Source organism: Stegodyphus dumicola, chromosome 12 (assembly GCF_044657685.1).
Source record: "Stegodyphus dumicola isolate Sdum_Otavi_A_Nest chromosome 12, ASM4465768v1".
Classification (NCBI taxonomy): Eukaryota; Metazoa; Arthropoda; class Arachnida; order Araneae; family Eresidae; genus Stegodyphus; species Stegodyphus dumicola.
The window spans coordinates 8,088,807-8,112,352 of record NC_140779.1 but is presented as its reverse complement, the minus strand read 5'-3'; the positions used below and the strand labels follow the sequence as shown (position 1 = coordinate 8,112,352).

The 23,546-nt window shown below is 33.0% G+C and overlaps 1 protein-coding gene across 1 annotated transcript in view; it reads right to left on the bottom strand.

The window, feature by feature from the left end:
* The window catches only part of LOC118201166 (lachesin-like), a 203,843-nt gene extending 198,160 nt beyond the window's left edge, over positions 1-5,683 (bottom strand). The window contains exons 1-2 of the mRNA XM_085806916.1: positions 5,602-5,683; positions 1,103-1,218 (exon numbers count right to left, since the gene is read on the bottom strand). Coding sequence (XP_085663042.1) covers positions 1,103-1,218; positions 5,602-5,683 — 198 coding nt within the window. The remainder of the gene's footprint in view (positions 1-1,102; positions 1,219-5,601) is intronic.
* Positions 5,684-23,546: the final 17,863 nt, after the last annotated feature.

The following is a 23,546-nucleotide window of genomic DNA, read 5'->3' as shown; positions in this document are numbered from 1 at the left end:
AGCTATTCCACTATTTTACTGTAAAATATCTGTTTAGTGAATTTAGTACTTTGACTGCAAAATTCGCTGTAAAATAAAATGTCACCTAGAATTCTTTGAAATGCAGACCCTTCGCTAAGCTGTATCCTCAAAATACCCGAACCGCCCGAAATACTTTTCCAGTTTCACAGCAATTTCCTCCCCTCCCCGTCCATTAACGTAGAAAATAGGTGTGAAGATTTCCAATGACATCCTTCGTACTTTCTAACAAAGATTCCATTGGCCTTTGACCCCGTTCTTTATAAAACTATTCTGATGGTCAGATCAACAAGCTTTTCCGGCTTTCTTATGATCACGACTGGGATTTTGTTTATTTCCATTATTTTTATGGGAAGGAATAAATTGTTTAAAAATAAATATAATCCTTAAATTTTTAAACTGCTCTTTTATTGCTGTTTAAAGCTTAGAAGCACACTGTACCACAAAAGAATCAACAACGAAAAGTCACGATCAACCAAAAGATGAAAGAAAAACTCTTAGAACAAGCTGTCTGCAGTAAACTGATACAATGAATTTGGTGAAAGTGCACCTGCTGCTACATACCTTAGGGGGAGGGAAGAAAAGAAGATTACAATCTCGGCGTTTTCGGGCGGTTCTGGTCGTTTCAATGTAGGGCGGTGTCGGGCGGATTGGATGTGAAGGAGTTAATGGAAAAGAAAGCAGAGAAAGCTATTTTGTAAGCTAATATAAGCCAATTGCAAATCAGTTATCAGAAATAAGCACTACAAAATACTGTACCTACATACAATAAACAAAGCCAATTTTAGCAATTGCCATGAAACAAACAAGTGTCATTAGCGAATAAAAAATTCAGCATTTCAATCTGCCCTTTTATACTGCTTCGAAATATTATTGTTCTTGCTTGAAATTATCATATGCGATTAAATTCTAATCATTTGCTTATCCCAGTATGTTCTATCTTCTCAATTTTCAGGTTTTTGTCGAATTCCTTTAAGGTGCGCAGTTTTAATAATCATCAGTGCTTGTACAGAAATGATTAGTTTTAATGACTAAATTTTAAACTCGTGCATTTAAGATCATTACAAGAATACGAAAACTTTACTTTGAAGTTTCCGAGTCCGTCAACAACACATGGTAGTGTGGCATCTCTTCCAGCAGCTATGGTAATGTTAGGAATTACATCTGCAAACTGAGGTTCAGGGCCGTCAGGAGGAGGACCTGAAAGAAACGTAAATAACCGTAAACCCAATTTTATTTTCATCTAAAGTATCAAAAAAATGTTTTTTTAAATTACGATCATGTTCATAGGCTTATGTACTGGGGTACAAATTATAAGGATAGTCTATAGAATGGTATTTAGCATATTATTAAGAATCGATAATTATTAATAAGAAAAATTATTTTATTAATATAATTAATAATAAGAATAACGATAATTATTATTAGGAATTATCGTTTGGGCAATTAAAGTAAGTGAAAATGAAACTACTGAAGTTCGATATATGCACCTGAAATTTTCTTGAAACACAAACTGTATGTAAAAAGTTGCATTACAACTCGTTCAACGTGTCTTAAGCAGTTAATGCTTATTACTTGATAAGCCTTAAGGTAAAATAATGCATTTCAGAGATATCCTTTCGATGAATATCAGAACCGGTGAGTGTCTGATAGACTAGAAAGAAATTCCAAAAGGAATATAAGTTAACAGACGTCCATAAAGATTTAAAATATATGATACGCTTTGCCAAATCTCTACATATAATAAAAGAAAGAGTCTGTCTGTGTGTGTGTGTCTGTCTTTAGTTTGCGCTGCGCGTAAGCTAATAGACCCACGGCTACGAAATTTGGCACATAGGTGCATCTAGACAGGAGCCAGTGCACCTCGAAGCAATTTTTTCGAAATTCGAATTCGATTTTTTTTTTATTTTATGTTTTGTGACGATATCGCGTCATTTTGAGACATGATGGGCTATAGAAAAGCGAGATTTTACTCTACACACTCCATTTTAACATCGTCACGAAACGTAAGCACTTAGCTATTTTACGAACTTAAAATAAATTTCGTGTTTCAAGGTTTCAATAAATCGATTCAATACGAATTTATTTAATAAAGGGAGCTTACAACCTTTTCAACGGGATTTTTTTTTTAAAGTTTATTTTTAAAAAATGTAAAGTTTATTTTTGTTTGATTTTTGGACACGTTAATCTTTTATCCTTGCGACTACTTTTACAAAAAAAAATTTTTGGAAAAATGATAAAATTTTGTATTTTTAAACATTTTTTTTAAATGAAGCTTCCGAGTACACTTCTCACATCTTTAAAAATGTGATTTTGGCAACAATTTTCCTGTCGTATTGTTTTTGATAGATTTTTGATGAAATCGCATCATTTTGATTAGTTTCAGTCTTTTAGAAATATGGGTTTGGCAACAGTTTTTCATCGCATTTCTTATGTCACTAATTTTAAGAGATTGGCATATTTCATTGTCATTTTTATATATATATAATACATTTTTATTGAATTTTTTTTCTGATAAAGTTGTTCTGCACAGTAAACTTCTGCGCGGAATTTTATGTTTTTTGAGTTGCTTTCATGTTATTTTTTTACTTATTTCACTGTTTGTAAGATATTGAAAAGTTTTGCATGATTTTTGTTTCTTTAACGGAAGTTGGTTAATTTTTTATTGGGATAATTAATATTTGTATTAATCAATATAGCTTATTTCATTGTAATTTTTTTCTCTTGAAAATGTAAGATAAATTATCATTAATTATATTTTGCTTTACAGAATTTTTTGTTTTTTGCATTCTTTTATGTTATTTATAGCTCATTTCACTGTTTTTAAGATATTGAAAAGTTTTGAGTGATTTGTTTTAAGGAAACAAAGTTCTTAACCACCTTTATACCATTTGAGTTCTTAAGATTTTGCAAAGGGAAGTTGGTTAATTTATTTAATAGGATAATCAATATTCGTATTAAGGAATATTGCTTATTTCATTGTAATTTTGTTATATGTAATAACATTTTTTATGAAGTTGTTCTCCAAAATTCTACGCAGTTTTTAAATTTAACGTTTGGTGTTTCCTTCAGCCATTTTTCCGGTATATTTAAAGCCAGCTAACTAACGAAGCTGCTAGTTTTAAATAAATTACTGCTGTTGGCAGCTTTTTTGTTTCAGGTTAGTTTAACTGGCAATATATATTATTGCTACGTTAATTGTTCTATTGATATTGAGAAAATGTTGTTATATTATATTATTTTTAAATTATGATGTCGTAAGTATTAATTTGAAAATTAATTTGAAAAGTATAAATTTAACGTTTGGTGTTCCCTTCAGCCATTTTTCCGGTACATTTAAAAGCCAGACGAAGGCTGGCAGCGATGCTGCTAGTATTCCATAAAATGTCTCAGAGATGTGAAGTTGATTTCTAGCCTTGGAAATTTCAGTACATAAGAAAATCAGACTTTGCAAAGACAACTACAGCACCCAAAACAAATATCCGTCTCCAACAGCGAAAAGATACTCAAACAACTACAGGGCAGCTCTCATCCGATTCCGTATTTGTCAGTTTATCAACATGTTTTGCACTGGCGTGGCTTGTATACCATAAAAATAACACACTGGATGTGCATGTGCTTGCTGCCTCTTCATCTTCAATGAAAGAGCATTACGATGGCGACGATTTCGTTACTTCTCCAGGCTAAACGAATGAGCTTGTGTTCTCTTCACTGATGAAATAAGGGTAATTTTGTAAGGTATTTTTCCCCCTCCTTTCGGTCTGCCTTTTTGGTGTAACGGTAGCACACTCGGCCCGTATTCGAGAGGTCCACGTTCAAGTCCCAGCGAGGGCATTGCTCAGCATGGAAATAACCTAATGACTACAAGTTTGTACAGCGATTTACGTTGGACGTTAAGTTCTATCTAAAACCTATATGCAAAGCAAACCTTCTTATTGAATGACCACGTAAATACAACTAAACTTCTCCTCATCGAATGACGATGTTACGGTGAAACACCGAAATCTGGAGAATGTCGACATTCACCGGTGAATGTCAATATTAACATAGTCTCTTAGTGTATGTCCGAAATATTTTCCAAATACGCTTATTTCTGCCTTGCACCGGTCAATGTCAACATTCGCCACGTACTAATGGTGAATGTTGAACATATAAACAATATTATATTTTCTTCTCCGTCATTCAGTCGCGAATAAACGCACTTGAGCCTTGAAATAAGAACTTCAGAACATGAGAACCTAAAACACACAACACATTCAAATTGAGAAAGGAAATTAATAGAAGTTAAAATAATCCTTATTATACAGTACGTTCTAAATGAGAAAATAAAATAACAGTCATAAAAAGCTTACTAAATTATGTGATTCAAATCTTATTTATTGCAACAACTTAAACTATTAGGGCACTTTATGACCTCTCTTTTCGACTTTCACCAGAGCATATCTGTGATTGTCGACATACACCGGTGAGGGTCCGAATGTACAAGAATGTTGTGCAATATTCGTTCTCTCACCAACGTATTTGGTGAATGTTGATATTCTCTGAAAGTCGACATTCTCCAATTTCGGTCTTTCACAGTAACAACGACTTTAAGTGCTACATGTATTTTTAAGGCGATGACTTATTTGTCAAGCAAATATTGGATTGAATTGAATTATCTGAATTACGGGAACCGCGGGAAGAGTATCTGCTTAAAGGAAAGGATGCATTCGTTGCGAATTGTTTAAGAATAACTGGGCCACACGTGTATTACACATGCGGATAGCTATGAAAATTCCCATGCAGTTAGACTGTTTGCGAGAATGATCATTTCATCAACTACGTCGGCCATGTCGAGTGCCAGTGTTCAGTAATTTTATCACTCGACCGCTTAGGGATCTTAAGGAAAGAGTAGTAATAAATATCACAGCAGCGCTTGAATATTTAGAGGATAAAGCACGTAAATAGTCTCAAATAGAGAAGGCTATGCATTCCCAAGGTGTTTCGAGTATTTACAGTCCTAAGAATCTTTTTGTTAACGATAATTTCCGAGCTCATGGATATTCTCGCTAGGACTAATAATCCCAAGTTGTTTTATCTTTAGTTCGGATTGGCACTCATTATACTAATTTTGCTCCTTGACCTTCTGAGTATGTGAACTAAAAATTCCAGCTTATCAGGCTGGTTCCCTAAGTATCGAGTAGTTTATAAAGGCACTGGCCAATGAGTTAAAAACCAAGATCAATGTTTTATTGGACCACCTTTTGCACGGATAACTCTTCTGAATCGTTTGGGCATCGCTTCTACATGCTTCTGGATTGCACTTACGTCCAGAGAATACCATGCATTGGCCATGCAGCTTTTAAGGTCCTGTAAATTAGATGGAATAGGAGAGTGTTGATGGATGCCTCTTTCCACCCTATGCCACACATTTTCTATGGGGTTAAGATCCGGGCTATGCGATGGCCAGGGAAGGCGTTGAAAGTCAGACTGATATTCAGCGAACCCGTTTTGAACACTTCTGGCATGATGCGTCCATGAAGTATCCGTGGCCATCAGGGTAAAAATGCAACATTGCAGGGTACACTCGATCTGCCACTATACCTAGGTATCTCATGGCTATTTGGGTACCCTCGAGGAACACCACAGCACCACTTCTATGCCAGCAGAACATGCCCCATATCATGGTACTCCCATCAGACCCTTGCACAGTGCGAGCGAGACAAGATTACTTCATGGGGTCCTCGCCAAATTCGACGACTTCCATCAGTGCAAAATAAGGTGTAGCGTAGTTCATCAGATCATATTACCCCTTTCCAATCCTCAGATGTCCAGTGTCTTCTTTTTCGACACCACTGTAGACGAATTCTTGCCTGTCCAGCAGAAATGACTGGTTTTCGCATAAGCCTTCGACTGTGCATTCCTGCCCTCTGCAACTCTCTGCGCAAATCTGTTGGGAAGAGGCTTGGTTGACGATCTGTGTAAGGTGACGTACAGTAGAGTCCCTGTTCTGGCGTACAATTCGTCCTAGACGACGCCGATCACCCTTGGAAAACTGTGGTCGTACCGCAGTTAAGTCTTCTCGAGAAGGACTGTGGGATCTGATTACAACTTACGAAAAGCCGTGATATGGCTGCTTTTGGGAACCCAGTGGATTTGTTGCCTTCGAAATCGAGGCCCCTGCTAAACGAAGACCAACAATAAGCCTTTTTTCAAATGGTAAAAGATCTGTCGTTTTCCCATTTTACTTCATTCATCGTGGACGACTGGTAGTTCGGTCTGAGGTTCGAATCCCGCGAACGGGCTGGCTGCATGGGCGTTTTCATGGTTTTACCTATGTGTAACGTGTATACGAGTCAGTTTCCCTTAGAAAGTCCTCCACAGAGAATCACTCCCTTAGGCAGATAGCCCTAGTGTGCTTTGCCATAATTAAATAAACCAAACCAAAAAGATCGGGAAAAGCATTCCTTACTTATACTAGCATTCTAACCACGTGTAAACCGCCTCATAAAAAAGCTTCATCCCTAGCTCGCATTAAAATGAAAATCTCAAAAGTTTCTAATTCATTGTTCAGTGTGTGTATTTGCTTGTATGCAAGTATGATTATAAATTTCCCATGATTGAGTTGACAGTTCCGTAAGATGACATAACCATGCCTATATATCAGTTAACTTTATACAAAATAATTTTATTCATTTTACTGCAGTCGCAGATATACATGGTTAGTATGCTAACTTATGCTGCTAATTATTAAATCTCACTATTTAACTAACCTCTTCATGAAGACGATTTAGGAAATTTTCATTAACAAATATAGTATAAAAAACTCATAAAGAAGATGCATGAAGATTAAAATTTATATTAACTGGCTATAGGTAACGTCAAGTTTTACTAATTTTCAGATTTTTAGTACTGAAAGTTCATTCTTGTTTCTTTCGTAAAAATTTATTACTTAATACAAAAACATGAAATATAGAGATAAAAAAATTGCTTGTTTCTTCTACTCATAAATCATCATTGAAAATTCATTTAAAGGCTTTTTTCCCTCAAAACGCATGTCTACGATGTTATCATTTTGCAATGATTTGTAGGTACTTTATTGTTTACCATAATACTTTGCACGACGATCTTTTAAATGTTCGATACATATTTATATGAATTTTCAGTATTTGTTTACAGTAAACTTCAATATGATTTTAATTGTTTCTTTTTCTACCTCATAAATATTTTGTCGATTTAGAACAGCATATATGTTTTGAAATAAATAAATACCCATGTGCCATTATATATACATCACTAAAGTTTTTTTGTTTTAAATTAAATGATATAATTGCATTTGTATTGTAAAGCAATTTGTATAATTGTATTTGCATTTGTATTAATTGCATTTGAATTAATGCAGTGATACGCTAAGTTTGTGGGTTCGTGAGCAAATAGAAATAAAAACCAAATGCTTATACTGTTGTTAGCTGTTGAGGATACAATGTGCTAAGGTTGAAAAAACCAATTAGACTGTTTCTTGTTATGTATTTTTTTTTATCCACAACTATGAGTTCGATGTCTGTTCCACCATCTTCTGATTATAAAGCTAACAACAAATCCGAAATGTATGAAATGTGTCTGGCATTAATGAATTAAACATAAAGTGTGTAAGAGTGAGGCTGCACCATTTCTGCCGGCTGTTTTTTTTTTTTTTTTTTTTTTTTTTTTTTTTTTTTTTTTTTCTTGCTCAAAGAGCATTAGCCTAGAAAGGTTATTAATTTCATTTTGGCATTTTGCATTGGTTCACTGTAAACGTCGGTTCACTTTTCAAATTGTTGCCACCAAATATTACAGCCCAGCATTATATTTCAAGAAATTAAATAATAAAGAATCTGCATCAATGTATGTATATTTCTCGCATTGTGATGAAACAATGGTACCTACAGCCATAGAATTTTGAATAACGTAATCCTCCACCCGAATATGAGCATCTGGAAGCCCAAATTTGGAATTTCGTTTACTATCCATTTCATATTTTGTAAAACTTTAACGAATTTTTGATTAACAAACTCAACGATTCCAAAGCGAGAAATGGCAATACTGTATACGGGAAAATATATATATATATATATATATATCTCCAGGAAAAAAAATTGTCTCAAGCGCGAGAGTATGTGTGTCGGAAATTCAAAAGATGTGCTCGTTTTAAAATCATTTTGAGATATTGCTGTTGAATTGAATTTTATGGCTTAAGTGCGAAGAGCGTGATATTAAATAAATAAAGGGAGCACACAAATTTCTAAAAAAAACCCTTTTGGTCGTAATGTAAAATCTGAAAGCTTTTAGATTTATTTATTAGTCCAAAGGGGCTCTGCCCCTGAAGGACTATTGTTTTCGTTTTGCGATTTTGCGTTGAATCACTATAAATGTCGGTTTCACTTTTCAAACTGTTGCCACCAAATGTTAGAGACCTGCATTATATTTGAAGAAATTAAATAATGAAAAATATGCATAAATGTATGTATATTTCTCGCATTGTGATGAAACGACGGTACATAGAGTTTTGACATACTTTGAATGACGTCATCCTCCTACGAATATGGGCATGTGGAAGACCAAATTTGAAATTAGGAATTTGTTTTGTTACCGATTTCATATTTGTAAAACTTTAACCAATTTTTGATTAACAAACTCAAGGATTTCAAAGCGAGCAATGGCAACACGCCACGGGGAAAAAAAAAAAAAAAAAAAAAAAAAAAAAACTTTTTATTTCTAGCGCTCGAAACTGCGTATCAATAATTTTAAAGATAGGCTCATTTTAAAATTATTTTGCGACATTGCTATTGAACTGAATTTTATGGTTTAAGTGCAAAGAACATGATATTTAATAAATAAAAGTAACACACAAGACGTTAAAAAAACACCCGTTTGGGCGTAATTTAAAATCTGAAACTTTCAAATTTTTGTTTGTTTGTTTATTTAATATTTTTTTTAATGCAGCGTCTTTGGAATGAGTAAAATGTTAACTTAATAGTGAAGCATACTTATATGTGGTAAAAAAAAAGCTGATGAGAATATTGTTTCATATTATTCTCGCTTGTATATATCTTTTAAATACTGTTATTTAATTTCATTAAAAAGTAATATATTGTTACGAGTTTTGTACTTAGATTGGTAATTTTAGTAGTATTATAAGTAAAATTAGAGCGAGAAAAATTTTAAGGTATGTCGGAAAACTAAGAAAACAGGGGCAAGTGCATTTAACATTGAATAAATGGGTATCTCTGTAGTTTGCGAGATATCGCCAAGCTGACAACGGTTTTGGTGCTAATCGCCAAAAGTCACCAAATTTCTGAACATTTGGCGACATTTGGATTCTGTTTCTGCTTTACCGTTATAAGCACGGTAATTGAATAAATGTAATTGCCCACTACGTTAGCTGTAACCGTAATTCTACCCTCATATTGCTATCCAGTAATTTTGAGAAACGGAAAGTGCTAGAAATATCTATGCTGCCGGTTGAAATCTACTTACGGCCGAAGAGAGAACATCTGCTTTCAGTTGCGTAGTTATTGCCGTTGCGAGTTGTTTATTTCCGCTTGAATTAAGATATCCGAATTAATATTCTGCTTAGATCCGCTTTTCATTGCGTTGTGTTTAACGTTCTTAGTAGTTTAATGTGTGTGTGTGTGATTCTGGCAAAGCCTCGAGGGCTATTTGCCTAAAGGGCGGGATGCCTTCGTGGACGACTTTCTAAGGAAAACTGGCTGGTATACACGTTACACATGGGGAAAACCACGAAAACGTACGCACGCAACAATATGTTTGGGCCTGTACAGTTACATATCAATATTTAATACTTTTTCAACTATTCTTCTATTTTTTACACTTTCTCGGTTGCATAAATAAGAAAGATTGTTAGATTGGTATCTATTGTTATTTGAACAAAAACAAGGAAGGCAGATCTTAAAAGCAAAACAAAATGGCATATCGAGAGAAAAGTGTAATATGTAAATTATACAGTAAATACAATTCATAAACTATACAGTTCAGGTCTACCCAAATATTAGAAGTTTCAGTACCTCAAATATTAATATTTGCTTGGTTAAACTAATTTGAAATAGTCAAAAATATATTTGCGTTGTTTATTTCATTTGTAAATTAATGCCCATCTGTATTTATTTTGAAAAAAATATGGAACAAATTTTAAGATCAGACTTGTTATATCTTAAACTGATTCTAGCACATAAGGTGGAACAGAATGTGAGGGGAAAAAAATTAGGAGAAGAATTTTTCTAGCGACTCACTCTCTGTATATTATTATCTTTGTTGTTACGAAGTTTAGTTTCTTTAGATTGGCAACAAGAAGCAATGTAAACAAAAAACGAGTTCGCTTTGTTGTAACTGTAAAGTCTTCTTCTCTTTCTGCAAATTAAACTACATTCTGGAATTATTATTTAAGTTATTAAATTATCTCAAGCAATGGCTCAGCGCAGCGTCCGCAACATCAGAGGAATGTGCTACATTTTCTTCTAATTAGTTTCAAAATACCTCAAACAAACCCGGAGAACAATGTGATGTTCCTTCTTCAGTGCATTTTCTAATTAACTCCTTTCCAGTAAAGAAATTTGTACAAGTATTGAATGAATAGAGCTAAAATACACGTAACTTAGATATTAAAAAGCACAGATGGAAACTTCGTGGTATTGTAGATATTGATGAAAACTTAAAATTGAAACAAAACATCCAGAGCGTTTCGTAATTTAAATAAATGTTTATTTTATTTTTAAAAGCACAACATTTTTATTTACATATAGCTTTCATACTTAACATAAAAACAGTATAACAAGCTTTTTAAGGAATAAGGCTTACGCAACGATTATAAAGGAACACTCAAAGGAACAACTTTTTGAGCTCAACTCGTTGTTTCCACGCAGCGAATCTTAATAACTATGCAAAAACATTACATCATGCTGCCACTTAGAAAATCTTAATACTTGTATAGAAAATCTTAATAATTATATTAAAACATTAAATCATGTTGCCACTTAGAAAATTCTAATAATTATATAAAAACATTAAATCATGTTGCCACTTAGAAATTCTTAATAATTCTATGAAAACATTAAATTATGTTTCACTACAGAATTGTGTCAATAACGCAAAAGAGTAAGCTTCTCCGAAAGAAACATTAGATGGAACGCAAACTTTTCATGTCCTAAAACATTAACAGATGGCGTTGTCATCAAGTATCATTCCATCACTCAAGCATGTCTTTGGAAACTGAGGCAATTTCTGTTTGTAACCAATAGCAACGGCAGCAACTGGACACACTCCATTAAAGCGAGGTACTCGCTTACACAAATCATAACCCCCACTGTCTATTGGACCTTCTTCTTTATATAACTCAATGCCGTCCATTAAGAAGATCGAAGCAGCACTTCTGTTGCTCAACTGCGTCCACACAGAGAGCTGCCACAGAGAGGTGTTATTAATAGTCTGGGGAATGGAAGCTAAATGATTTTTTTCCGCAAAATTTTGGGGCATCATTTCCTTTAGAGCGATTATTAGAGCCTGTTTAGCCTAAATAATCTTGTTTTAGATATTTGAATAATGCTTAAGTATGATTAATAGCTTTGGGTTATGGTATGAAACACAAAAGTAATTTCTTATTTTTACTTCATGCGACTAAAATAGATCATTACACTTAATTACATTTAAGAGAGACTCAAAATTTCCCTGAAAAATTTAACATTCTATTTCTTATTTCTGCAATGAATGAAATTTTGTAAAAGGTTAAGCCATAATTAAAAAATCTGATGTGTACACCACGTGACTTCCTTGTACGGAATATTAAATTATACGCATTTTTTCTTGCATTTTATTTAAACTTATTAGATTGAATTAAACCTACTTCGCCGACAGCGCATAAACCACAATAGAATAAATGCATTCTTTAAAATTCACTTTGTTTACCATAGCGACACTCTGGCGCTAGGTTTACTTAACAGTACTTCATTCATATTATAACTCAGAATGCACAAAATGTATATCATTTAAAGAATTATCGAATCGTTGCCACATATTCTATTCAAAACTATAATAAAGCTACAACGATGTATAAAAGAAATTAAATAATAAAAAAAAAGAAACAGTTTTTCACAGACAATTGAGTATTTCTCATTTAATTAATTCCGTTCTTACTTCGCGAGAAGGCAAAAATACATAAAAACTCAAAATATCTCTATTAAAAATTACGAAGTAAATCTCAAACGCTTATTTCTTCGAAAAAATTCTAGAAAGAATTAAGCATGATTTAATTGGCAATAATAAATGAATGCGTTATCTTTGTTGTTGCGAAGCTAAGTTTCTCTAGATTGGCAACAAATCCACTAGTCTCCTGTTTCAAATGTAAACATTAATGGCCGCCATTAAAACAGGCTTAGCGGCAATTAAACAACTTTAAAATTGCTGATAATTCTAAAAATATTGCACACCGAGTTACTAAAGGCATAAAATCCTTAACCGGAAGATAAAAACAATATAATTCAATCATTTTTAAAGAAAAAAATGTACAATTTACAAACATATAAAAGTAAAGAAACTGAGATTACTGAGCCGGGTAATAGAGTGGATATTTATATACGTTTGGTGCGGCCGATTGCAACCAAAATACTAGGTGCACATCTACATGTTATAACAGTCCTAAATACAAAATTTCAAAGTTCTGAGGCAACTCGTTTTTGAGTTATGCGAGATACGTACGTTCGTACAGATGCCACGAAAAATTCTCTTCAGAATTAATTTTAAAGCAGTTTTATAATTTTTTTGAAGGAAAAGAGTCTTTTATTTTGTCCTTACGTACAGATATCACGCAAAAACATCGTTAAATTGCATTCGATAGCGGTCAAAATGGATATTTTCGTTGAAATAGGCTGCCTCAAACTTTTCGCGATTACAGTACTTCCTTTTTACTTCGTACAAGGAAGTAAAAAGATCCATATCTGAATGATTTTCTTTGGCATGATACCTATAGATACGGACAGAATAAAGTACACTTTTGTTTTTCCAAAACGGAATATAAAATGCATTTCAGATTGATTTGTTACGTAGAAAAAAAATCATTAAAATTACTTTTTTTCATTTAACTTTTAAACTGACTTGTTTCTCTTTGGTGGCGCAACTTAAAAGTAAACTTAAGTACTTACTACGTAACTTATTTACTCTCATAATCAAAATCTTAACACTTTATGTCAAAGAAAGTGAAAGATTCATCCCTGGTGCTTTCTTAGAACCAAAGCTTATTTATGAAAACAAAATGCTAAATGCACTTCCGCAACAAAATCATTAACACGCTATCTCACACTAAAATAAAACTAATTCAGATCTCCAACCTAAAACAAATAAATATCAATACAATTCTAGATATAACCCTAATACACAACATTTAAAATGCAACACAGAACTCTTCAAAACACCAGAGAAGCACAAATCTCCCCCTTAAGAAGTCTACTCATCAAATTCGAAAATAAATTAAATAAGCCAATGGTATAGTCACAACTCTTAAAATTGATTTTCTACTACCCATATTCGAAAGCAACCATATTTTCCGCAAGGATCATATGGATGACCTACAGTAGACCACAATTAAAACTGAAAAGAAACATATATTAATTAAATCAATAAACACATTTATTAAATAATCCAAATAATATAATTTAAGATAGCTCGCCACACTACCTCTACAAAATTTTGTTTAAAAGTTACTCATAGTTTTATTTTCATATCCATCTCATTTTTAACGTTATACAATTCATGCAAAACTTAGTGAAACACTTCACAGTTATTAATCTTTTAAACATGTACTCCAAAATTTAAACTCATGACAAATAAACATTAAAAAATCTGATGTGTACACCACATGACTTCCTCGTACGGAATATTAAATTATACGCATTGTTTTTCTTGAATTTCATTTAAATTGATTGGACTGAATTAAATCTGCTTCGTCGACGGCGCATAAACCACAATAGAATAAATGCACTCTTTAAAATTCACTATATTTGTTTACTATAACCACACTCTGAATGCACACAATTTATATCATTTGAAGAATTATCATTGTCACATGTTCTATTCAAATACTATAATAAATCTAAAACGACGTATGAAAGAAATTAAGCAAACAAAACAGAAAAGAAAACGTTTTTCCACAGACGATTTAGTATTTCTCATTCAATTAATTGAGTTCTCACTTCGCGGCAAGGCAAAAATACATAAAAAGTCAAAATATCTGAATTAAAATTTACGAAGTAAATCTTAAACACTTATTTCCTCGAAAAAATTCCAAAAAGGATGAAGCATGATTTAATTCGCAATAATAAATGACGGCGCTATTTTTGTGCTGCGAAATTTAGTCTCTCTAGATTGGCAACAAATCTACAATTCTGCTGTTTCAAATGTAAACAAATATGTCCGCCATGTTATTTAAAACTTAACTGCATTTAACAGCTTTTAAATTGTTGATCATTGTACAAATATTGCTTCCAGAATTACAAAAGGTATAAAAACCTTAACCGGAAAATAAAAACAACATAATTCAATCATTTTTAAAGCACAAAATATACAATGTACAAACATATAAGAGTAAAGAAACAGAGATCACTGAGCCATGTAACAGAGTGGATATATTTTTAAATATATTTATATACGTTTGATGCGGCCGAATGCAAGCAAAATACGAGGTGCACATCTACATGTTATAGCAGTCCTATATATAAAATTTCAACGTTCTGAAGCTACTTGTTTATGAGTTATGCGAGACACGTACGTTCGTACAGACGCCACGAAAAATTCTCTTCAGAATTAATTTTAAAGCAGTTTTATAATTTTTTTGGAGGAAAAGAGTCTTTTATTCTGTCCTTACGTACAGATATCACGCAAAAACATCGTTAAATTGCATTCGATAGCGGTCAAAATGGTTATTTTCGTTGAAATTTGTTGCCTGAAACTTTTCGCGATTACAATACTTCCTTTTTACTTCTTACAAGGAAGTAAAAAATAACTAACACCTTCTCAACTATTAATTACTCATAAAACTTTCTCAACTATTAATTGATTGAAATATTAAAATTTTAATCAAATATTCGAATTTTAATCTACATAAAAATTTCGGCTAAAGCTTTAGAATTTAACACTTCCAAAATCCTAAAAGTTACTTAAGAAAAGGCAAACATGAAAATAACAAAACATTTAACTCACGGTTCGATCATCGCTCTCAAAACCCAAAATCTGAAGACCCTCCCGTAGAAACAATATTCAGTTGAAACTGAATTAGTTGACAAAACCACAATCAATCTGCCAATTTTTCGAGACAGTTTCGGTTCGCTATTTCATCGCTGTCCAAAAACAAGTCCGAAGACACTTGCAGTTAGAAACAATGTTTGATCAATACGTTATAGTTGACAAAAAACAGTCGGATGAAGATTCGAGACACTCCCGGTTAGCTATTTCATCTCATTCAAAAACGAGTGTGAACAATCTGAAGTCAGAATGTTCAATCGATACGTAATAGTTGATAAAAACACAGCCTTCCCTTTTATTTCGAAGTTCCTCTGAAGATAACGGAAGGAGATGAACAACAGAAGACAACAGACCACGGCAGACGTCAGGAGATGACGACTTCCCTCTTTCCATAGTTTTCAATATAAACTGGAACTTCGCGAGCAATTCGGATTCAACTCTTCCGCAAGTGGAAAACCTCAGAGACATGTTTCTCAATCAAAAATTGCCGGTCTGAGAAAACGCTGGACCTATTCCCAGATCTTCTGTCAATTCTGGCCAAAGTCTATCTGAAGGCAGCCCGAGACGAGCTCGGACCGGTCCCCGTGGCCAGTGCCTCGGAGATAAACAATATTAACCGCAACCGCGGTTGCCCACAAGGGGTCGCCGTGCTACGCTCCTCTCAAAAGTAGATCAAAACTGGATCAAATCTCACTAAATTCTCTCCTCCTTCTCGTGTAACGGCTTAAGAAACCTCGGTAGAATATCACAATTTAAACGCCTCTAATCACTATTGGCTCTAACAACACTAAAATTAAAATTAAACCAATCTTAAACAAAACTTGAACTCTCTCTGGCCAATTAGAACAGAGGCAATAAATAGCCTCTAGAATTCAAAGAATTCAGGACCCTCTTAAGATGACAGACCCTTTCTTTCCCGCGCAACAGAAGAATGTTTTCAATCGTAATTCAGTTAAAATTCCGACATCTGTAGGTAATAAATACGTCACCCAAATCTTTACTTAAGAAAGGCCGAAATACGTTCTCGCCTCCTCACCGTAAACATATGGTCAACCCCGCAAAAAGAGGAAAATGCAGCTGGGCAGTCCGACCGCTAAACCCCATAAGAAGCCAACTTGTGAGAAACGGGAATACAACCGCGCCCTTTTAACTGTAACACATCTTCAGCCAAACTCAAAAAAGCTTTGCCGTAATTGAAAGGAAAGTTTAAACAATACTAAATATTGTTGCGTGCGTACGGGTTCGTTATGAAATGAATGCACAAGTCCGATGAAAAATGAACAAAAATTTATTATTATCACAACAAAAATGCTTAAATTTTCTCAAATTATCATGCAGTATTACAATATCTCACAGTAGTTATCTTTTAACTACTCAAATGTACAATAGAACGTAATTCAAAACAGCTAAAGAACGCTAATCCGCGAATTCGCTATAATCAACAAGAGCAGTTCTCTAAACAACAACAAACTAAGCAGCAACTACTACAAACTGAGATGTTTTCCTCCTTTTATAAGATTTTAAAATCACGCGCTAGAATTTTCCAGTACTTTCTCGAAATCAAAAAGAGATATTTATTAAATGTTAAATGCACGCGCTCTTGTATTTTCAATTTTCCGGCTTAGCTTTCTTTTAATATTCGTCACGCGTTGCACTGCGCGAGAAATAAAACCATTTAATTTATAATTGAACTAACATTAGCTTTTTAAATACCAAATTCGTAACTATATTATACATTAATTCTTAAATACGAACATTACAAAATCATTGTTCACAGTAAAATAATATAATTGCTAAGAACACCTTATGCACAGTTAAATAATACGTAATAATTGTGCGCAACAAAATAATACATGACAGATTCAAAGAGATTTGTTACATGGCATCTGTACGTATGTATTTCGTATGATTAAAAAAGGAGTAGCCGTAGAACGTTTAAATTTGCATACAGGACTGTTGTAACGTGTAGTTGTGTTTTCGTTACAACCGGCAGTGCCAAACGCATACATATATATATATAGTCATATACGTATATATATTCACCCTGAGCTCAGTTTTTTAATTCTTATATGTTCATAACTGTGCATTGTTTGCTTTAAAAGTGCTTGAATTATGCTGACCGTGTACGAAGAAAAGGAAGTATTGTAATCGCGAAAAATTTTGGTTATCCTGTTTCAGCGAAAATATCCATTTTGATCGTAATCGTATAAATTTAACGATACGTTTGCGTGATGTATTGCGTAAGAATAGAATAAAGGACTTTTTTCTCCCAAAAGAATTATAAAACTGATTTAAAATGTATTCAGAAGAGATTTTGTTTTTCTTAGAAAATGTACGTACGTATGCTTGTTATCTCGCATAACTCAAAAAGGAATAGCGTCAGAACGTTGACATTTTTTATGTGGAACTGCTGTAACATGCAGATGTGATTCTCGCATTTTGCTTGCAATCGGCCGCACCAAAAATATATAAACATTATGTATATATATATATATCCACTTTGTTACTCGGCTCAGTGATCTCAGTTTCTTTATTTTTACATGTTTGTAAATTGTGTACTTTTTTGCTTTAAAAATGATTGAATTATGTTGTTCTTATCTTCTGGTTAATATTTTTATGCCTTTAATTAATCTGCAAGCAATAGTTGTAGAATTATCAGCAATTTAAAAGTTTTAGTGGCGCTACGCTTGACGAGGTCTAACCAGGCACTTATTTCAGGATCTTTTTGCCGAGTTGGATCAAACGTAAGCTTTCAATTTGTTGCACCGAAAATTTGGTCTTGAACCCCGTTGACCAAATTGCTTCGTTTTACGTAGAACCTTTTAATTTCAATTGTAAAGATTCTTTTTTTTTTTTAACTGCGTTTGCTGTATTAGATTTTTCTGTATTTCAAAATTTGTAATGAAGATCTTTTGAGTTTTCATGTATTTTGGCTTAGCTTCGAAATGAGAACTGAATTGATTGAATGAGAACTGAATTGATTGAATGAGAACTGAATTGATTGAATGAGAAATACATCTCTGATGAAATTCGAGGGAATAAGTTTAAATAAATTGCATCAAAAATGTTGATAATTTAATAGAGCGTGCGAGGAAGACGTGGTGTCCAGATCAAATATTTTTTTATATGAATTTATGCGAGAATGATCTTTTTCGAGAATCCTACGTAGCAGAATTTGTTGGTTATCCGAAGAACCTTCATTTCGTTCTGTGACCTGTCAATTTAGTAAAACTATCAAATCAGTGAAATAAATCGCTATCCAGCTCTAAATCACTACATTAGCTTCAGTCTCCACAATTCTTTGCGAATAAAATTTCAAAAAAACATTAGAAATGTAACCGATATAATCGTATTTAATTTTGCAACTAATAAATGCAGGCAGTTAAATTTATTTCATTTTTCATGGTTCTTATGACTAACTGTATCGAAATTTTTAAAAGGCGTTGGCCTTTTTATCTGCGAAGTAAATCTATCATTATTAGCGACAGAGTTAAAATACCATATTATAAATAGGAACTTATACTGTCTTAATATTACATACCAGCAGCTTCGCTACCAGCCTTCGTCTGACTTTTAAATGTACCGGAAAAATGGCTGAAGGAGACACCAAACTTTAAATTTAAAAACTGCGTAGAATTTTACTCTGCAGAACAACTTCATAAAAAATGTTATTACGTATAACAAAATGACAATGAAATAAGCAATATCCCTCAATACAAATATTAATTATCCTAATAAATAAATTAACCAACTTCCCTTTGCAAAATCTTAAGAACTCAAATGGTTTAAAGGAGGTTAAGAACTTTGTTCCGTAAAAAAATCACTCAAAACCTTTCAATATCTTAAAAACAGTGAAATGAGCAACAAATAACAAAAAAGAATACAAAAAACAAAAAAATTCTGAAAAGCAAAGTATAAGTAACGATATTTTATCTTATATTTTCAAGAGAAAAAAATTACAATGAAATAAGCTATATACCTTAATACAAATATTAATTATCCTAATAAAAAATTAACCAACTTTCCGTGGAAGAAAAAAAATCATGCAAAACTTTTCAATATCTTACAAACAGTGAAATAAGCAAAAAATAATATGAAAGCAACTCAAAAAATATAAAATTCCGCGCAGAGTTTTTCTCTGCAGAACAACTTTATCAAAAAAATCAATAAAAATGTATTATATACACATAAAAATGACGCTGAAATATGCCAATCTGTTTAAAACAGTGACCAAGAAATACGATGAAAAATTGTTGCCAAACCCATATTTCTAAAAGAATAAAACTATTCAAAATGATGCGATTTCATCAAAAAATCTATCAACAGCAGTAAGACAGGAAACTTTTTGCCAAAATCACATTTTTAAAGATGTGAGAAGTGTACTCGGAAGCTTCATTTAAAAAAAATTTAAAAATACAAAGTATTATCATTTTTCCAAAATTCTTTTTGTAAAAGCAGTCGCAAAGACGAAAGTTTTACGTGTCCAAAAACCAAAGAAAAATAAACTTTACATTTTTTAAAAATAAACATTTTTGGAAAAAAACCCGTTGAAAAGGTGTTAAGCTCCCTTTGTTAAATAAATTCGTATTAATTCGATTTATCGAAACCTGAAATTTATTTTAAATTCGTAAAATAGCTAAGTGCCTACGTTTCTTGACGATGTGAAAATGGAGTGTGTAGAGTAAAATCTCGCTTCCCTATAGCCCGTTATGTCTCAAATTGATGCGAATTCGTCACAAAACATAAAATTTAAAAAAAAAAAAAAAAAATTCGAATTTCGAAAGAATCGTTTCGAGGTGCGGTGGCTCTTGTCTAGATGCACCTATGTACCAAATTTCGTAGCCGTGGGTCTATTAGCTTACGCGCTGGGCGAACGAAAGACACACACACACAGACTCTTTCTTTTAATATATGTAGAGAGACTATGCTTTTCATGCTAATGTATACCTTTCTCGAGTAGTTCAGTCTGCTGTTTACCTTTAAAATTAATATATATAACTTAGTGGTAAATGGCAACAGTCAGAAAAATTTTGAATGAAAATGGTTTGTAAAGAAAATGACATAATATCTCAACAATCAGTTAGAGATTTGAACAGATTTTTTGCATGGACATAACATTTCCTCTTATTCAAGAATAAATTTCCTTGTTACTTTTGACATGTAATTTTTGTATTTAGTGTTTTTACTTAAATTTACTTTGTTAAATGTAAAGTTTACATGGCTCTTTGTTTATAAATACTATTACTCCTTTATAACTGCGAAAGAGAAAATGTGTACTCAAATATTTAGATATTTCTTTTCGCATTTGAAGAAATCAATAACATCTGCAAAATGTATCCATGCATGCAAATCACACACATCTGCGATTTAAAGATTTAAACTTCGTTTGAATTTTTTAGTTAAAGTACAAGAGTTCCACAACTGTGGATTTATGATGGAATATTTTTGCTTATGAGAAAATATCATTTCTTTCTTTCTAAAGTTTTCTTTTAATTTTCTTGATGCGGTTGTATTTATTTTGTATGCTTAGTTTTTCCAATTTCTTCTCGCGTTTCAATCACAGTTGAGATTCTTCTTTTTGTGTATTTTATTAGAGATATATTTCTTATTCAATTAATTCAGTTCTCACTTCGCGATAAGGCAATAATACATAAAAACTCAAAATATTTTAATTTAGTCACAGTTTGATGTTATCCGAACACATATATATGTTACCGTGAAAGACCGAAATTGGAGAATGTCGACGTTCACCGGGGAATATCAACATTCAGCAAATACGTCGGTGAAAGACGGAATATTTTACTACATTTTTGTGTATTCGGACCCTCACCGGTGTATGTCGACAATCACAGATATGCTCTGGTGAAAGTCGAAAACAGAGGTCATAAAGTGCCATAATAGTTTTAAGTTGTTGCAATAAATAAGATTTGAATCACATAATTTAGTAAGTTTTTTATTACTTTTTATTTTTTATTTTTTATTATTTTATTTTCTCATTTAGAACGTACTGTATAATTAAGTAAGTTTTTAACTTCTATTATTTTCCTTTCTCATTTTGAATGTACTGTGTGTTTTAGGTTCGTATTTCAAGTCTCAAGTGCGTTTATTCGCGACTGAATGACGGAGAAGAAAATATAATATTGTTTATATGTTCCACATTCAAAATTATTACACGGTGAATGTCGACATTGACCGGTGTAAGTCAGAAATAAGAGTATTTGGAAAATATTTCGGACGTACACCAAGAGACTATGTGAATGTTGACATTCACCGGTGAAAGTCGACATTCTCCAGATTTCGGTGTTTCACCGTAACATATATATTTTTTTAATTTAGCAACCTGGAACAGAACTACGAAAAATTATATTTTTTCCCTCCTTTCTTCATGCCTTCATCGTGTTACGATAGCACACTCGGCACCTATTCCAGAGGGCCAGGTCAAGTCCGCTCGTGGATTTTACAAACTCTGACATGCACGGACATATTTATATTTTTATCTTCACTTTATCGAATGACTTTGTCATTATTGGGCTTTTCGCCTTCGGGTGCGGTGTTAAAAATTTAACACCTTTATTTTCTCGATTTTCGCTAATGCCAATTTTTTCTTATTTTTATTTACTGATTTGTACTCTTTGTAGTAGGTACCAGTGGCAAAATTACGATCCAAGATTCAAAATCCCGAAAAGCATAACGGAATAAAATATAATTTTAGTCCTATTTACTCATAATTTAAGTTTTAAAGAATAGGTATCCGAAGTCCTAAATCTTTATTGAATGTTTTCATTGGTTTTTTTTTTAAATATTCCTTTACTTGTATCTGTTACGGTGAAACACCGAAATCTGGAGAATGTCGACTTTCACCGGTGAATGTCAACATTCACATAGTCGCTTGGTGTATGTCCGAAATATTTTCAAAATTTTCTTATTTCTGACTTAAACCGGTGAATGTCGACATTCACCATGTACTAATGGTGAATGTTGAACATATAAGAATATTATATTTCCTTCTCCATAATTCATTCGCAAAAAAACGCACTTGAGACTCAGAATAAGAACTTAACACACAGTACATTCAAAATGAGAAAAGGAAATAATAGAAGTTATAAATTACCAAATTATGTGATTCAAATCTTATTTATTGCAACAACTTAAACTATTATGACACTTTGAATTGCACAAGAGGCCCTTGCTTTTACAACTGCATTTATTTGTGGAACACTTCCTTTTGGAATGGCAGCCTGTACATATACTCCTCTCTTTTCGACCTACACCAGAGCATATCTGTGATTGTCGACATACGCCGGTGAGGGTCCGAATGTACAAGAATGTAAAGAAATGTTTGATCTTTCACCGACGTATTTCGTGAATGTTGACATTCTCCGGTGAAAGTCGACATTCTCCAATTTCGGTCTTTCACGGTAACATATCAATTAATGCGCTATGGAAATTTGCACAACAGATTTTTTCTAACAGAAATGACGAGAAAGTACATATGCCATTTCCATGTAAACACTTTTCCTTGCAAAACAATTATCGTACTTTTAATATTTTAAATTCACTCTTTAACCAAATACAAATAAACTATTAATAAGACCAGTAGGTTATTTAAAATATATTCCACACAATCCACCTTAGCTTTCATTCATAAAATAAAAACATATCGAATTACGCTGTTTCTCGTCTCTTTACTAAAAGCCCACACGATACGTTTGGCGTTAATTACCAAGCCTACAAGGTGATAACTCGCCATTCCAAATATGACCGCCAAGTAGATGATTCATCCAATGGTCTTTTGGCGTTAATTACCAAGCCTACAATGTGATAAATCGCCATTCCAAATATGACCGCCAAGTAGATGATTCATCCAATGGTCTTTTGGCCTTAATTACCAAGCCTACAAGGTGATAAATCGCCATTCCAAATATGACCGCCAAGTAGATGATTCATCCAATGGTCTTTTGGCGTTAATTACCAAGCCTACAATGTGATAAATCGCCATTCCAAATATGACCGCCAAGTAGATAATTCATCCAATGGTCTTTTGGCGTTAATTACCAAGCCTACAAGGTGATAACTCGCCATTCCAAATATGACCGCCAAGTAGATGATTCATCCAATGGTCTTTTGGCGTTAATTACCAAGCCTACAAGGTGATAACTCGCCATTCCAAATATGACCGCCAAGTAGATGATTCATCCAATGGTCTTTTGGCGTTAATTACCAAGCCTACAATGTGATAAATCGCCATTCCAAATATGACCGCC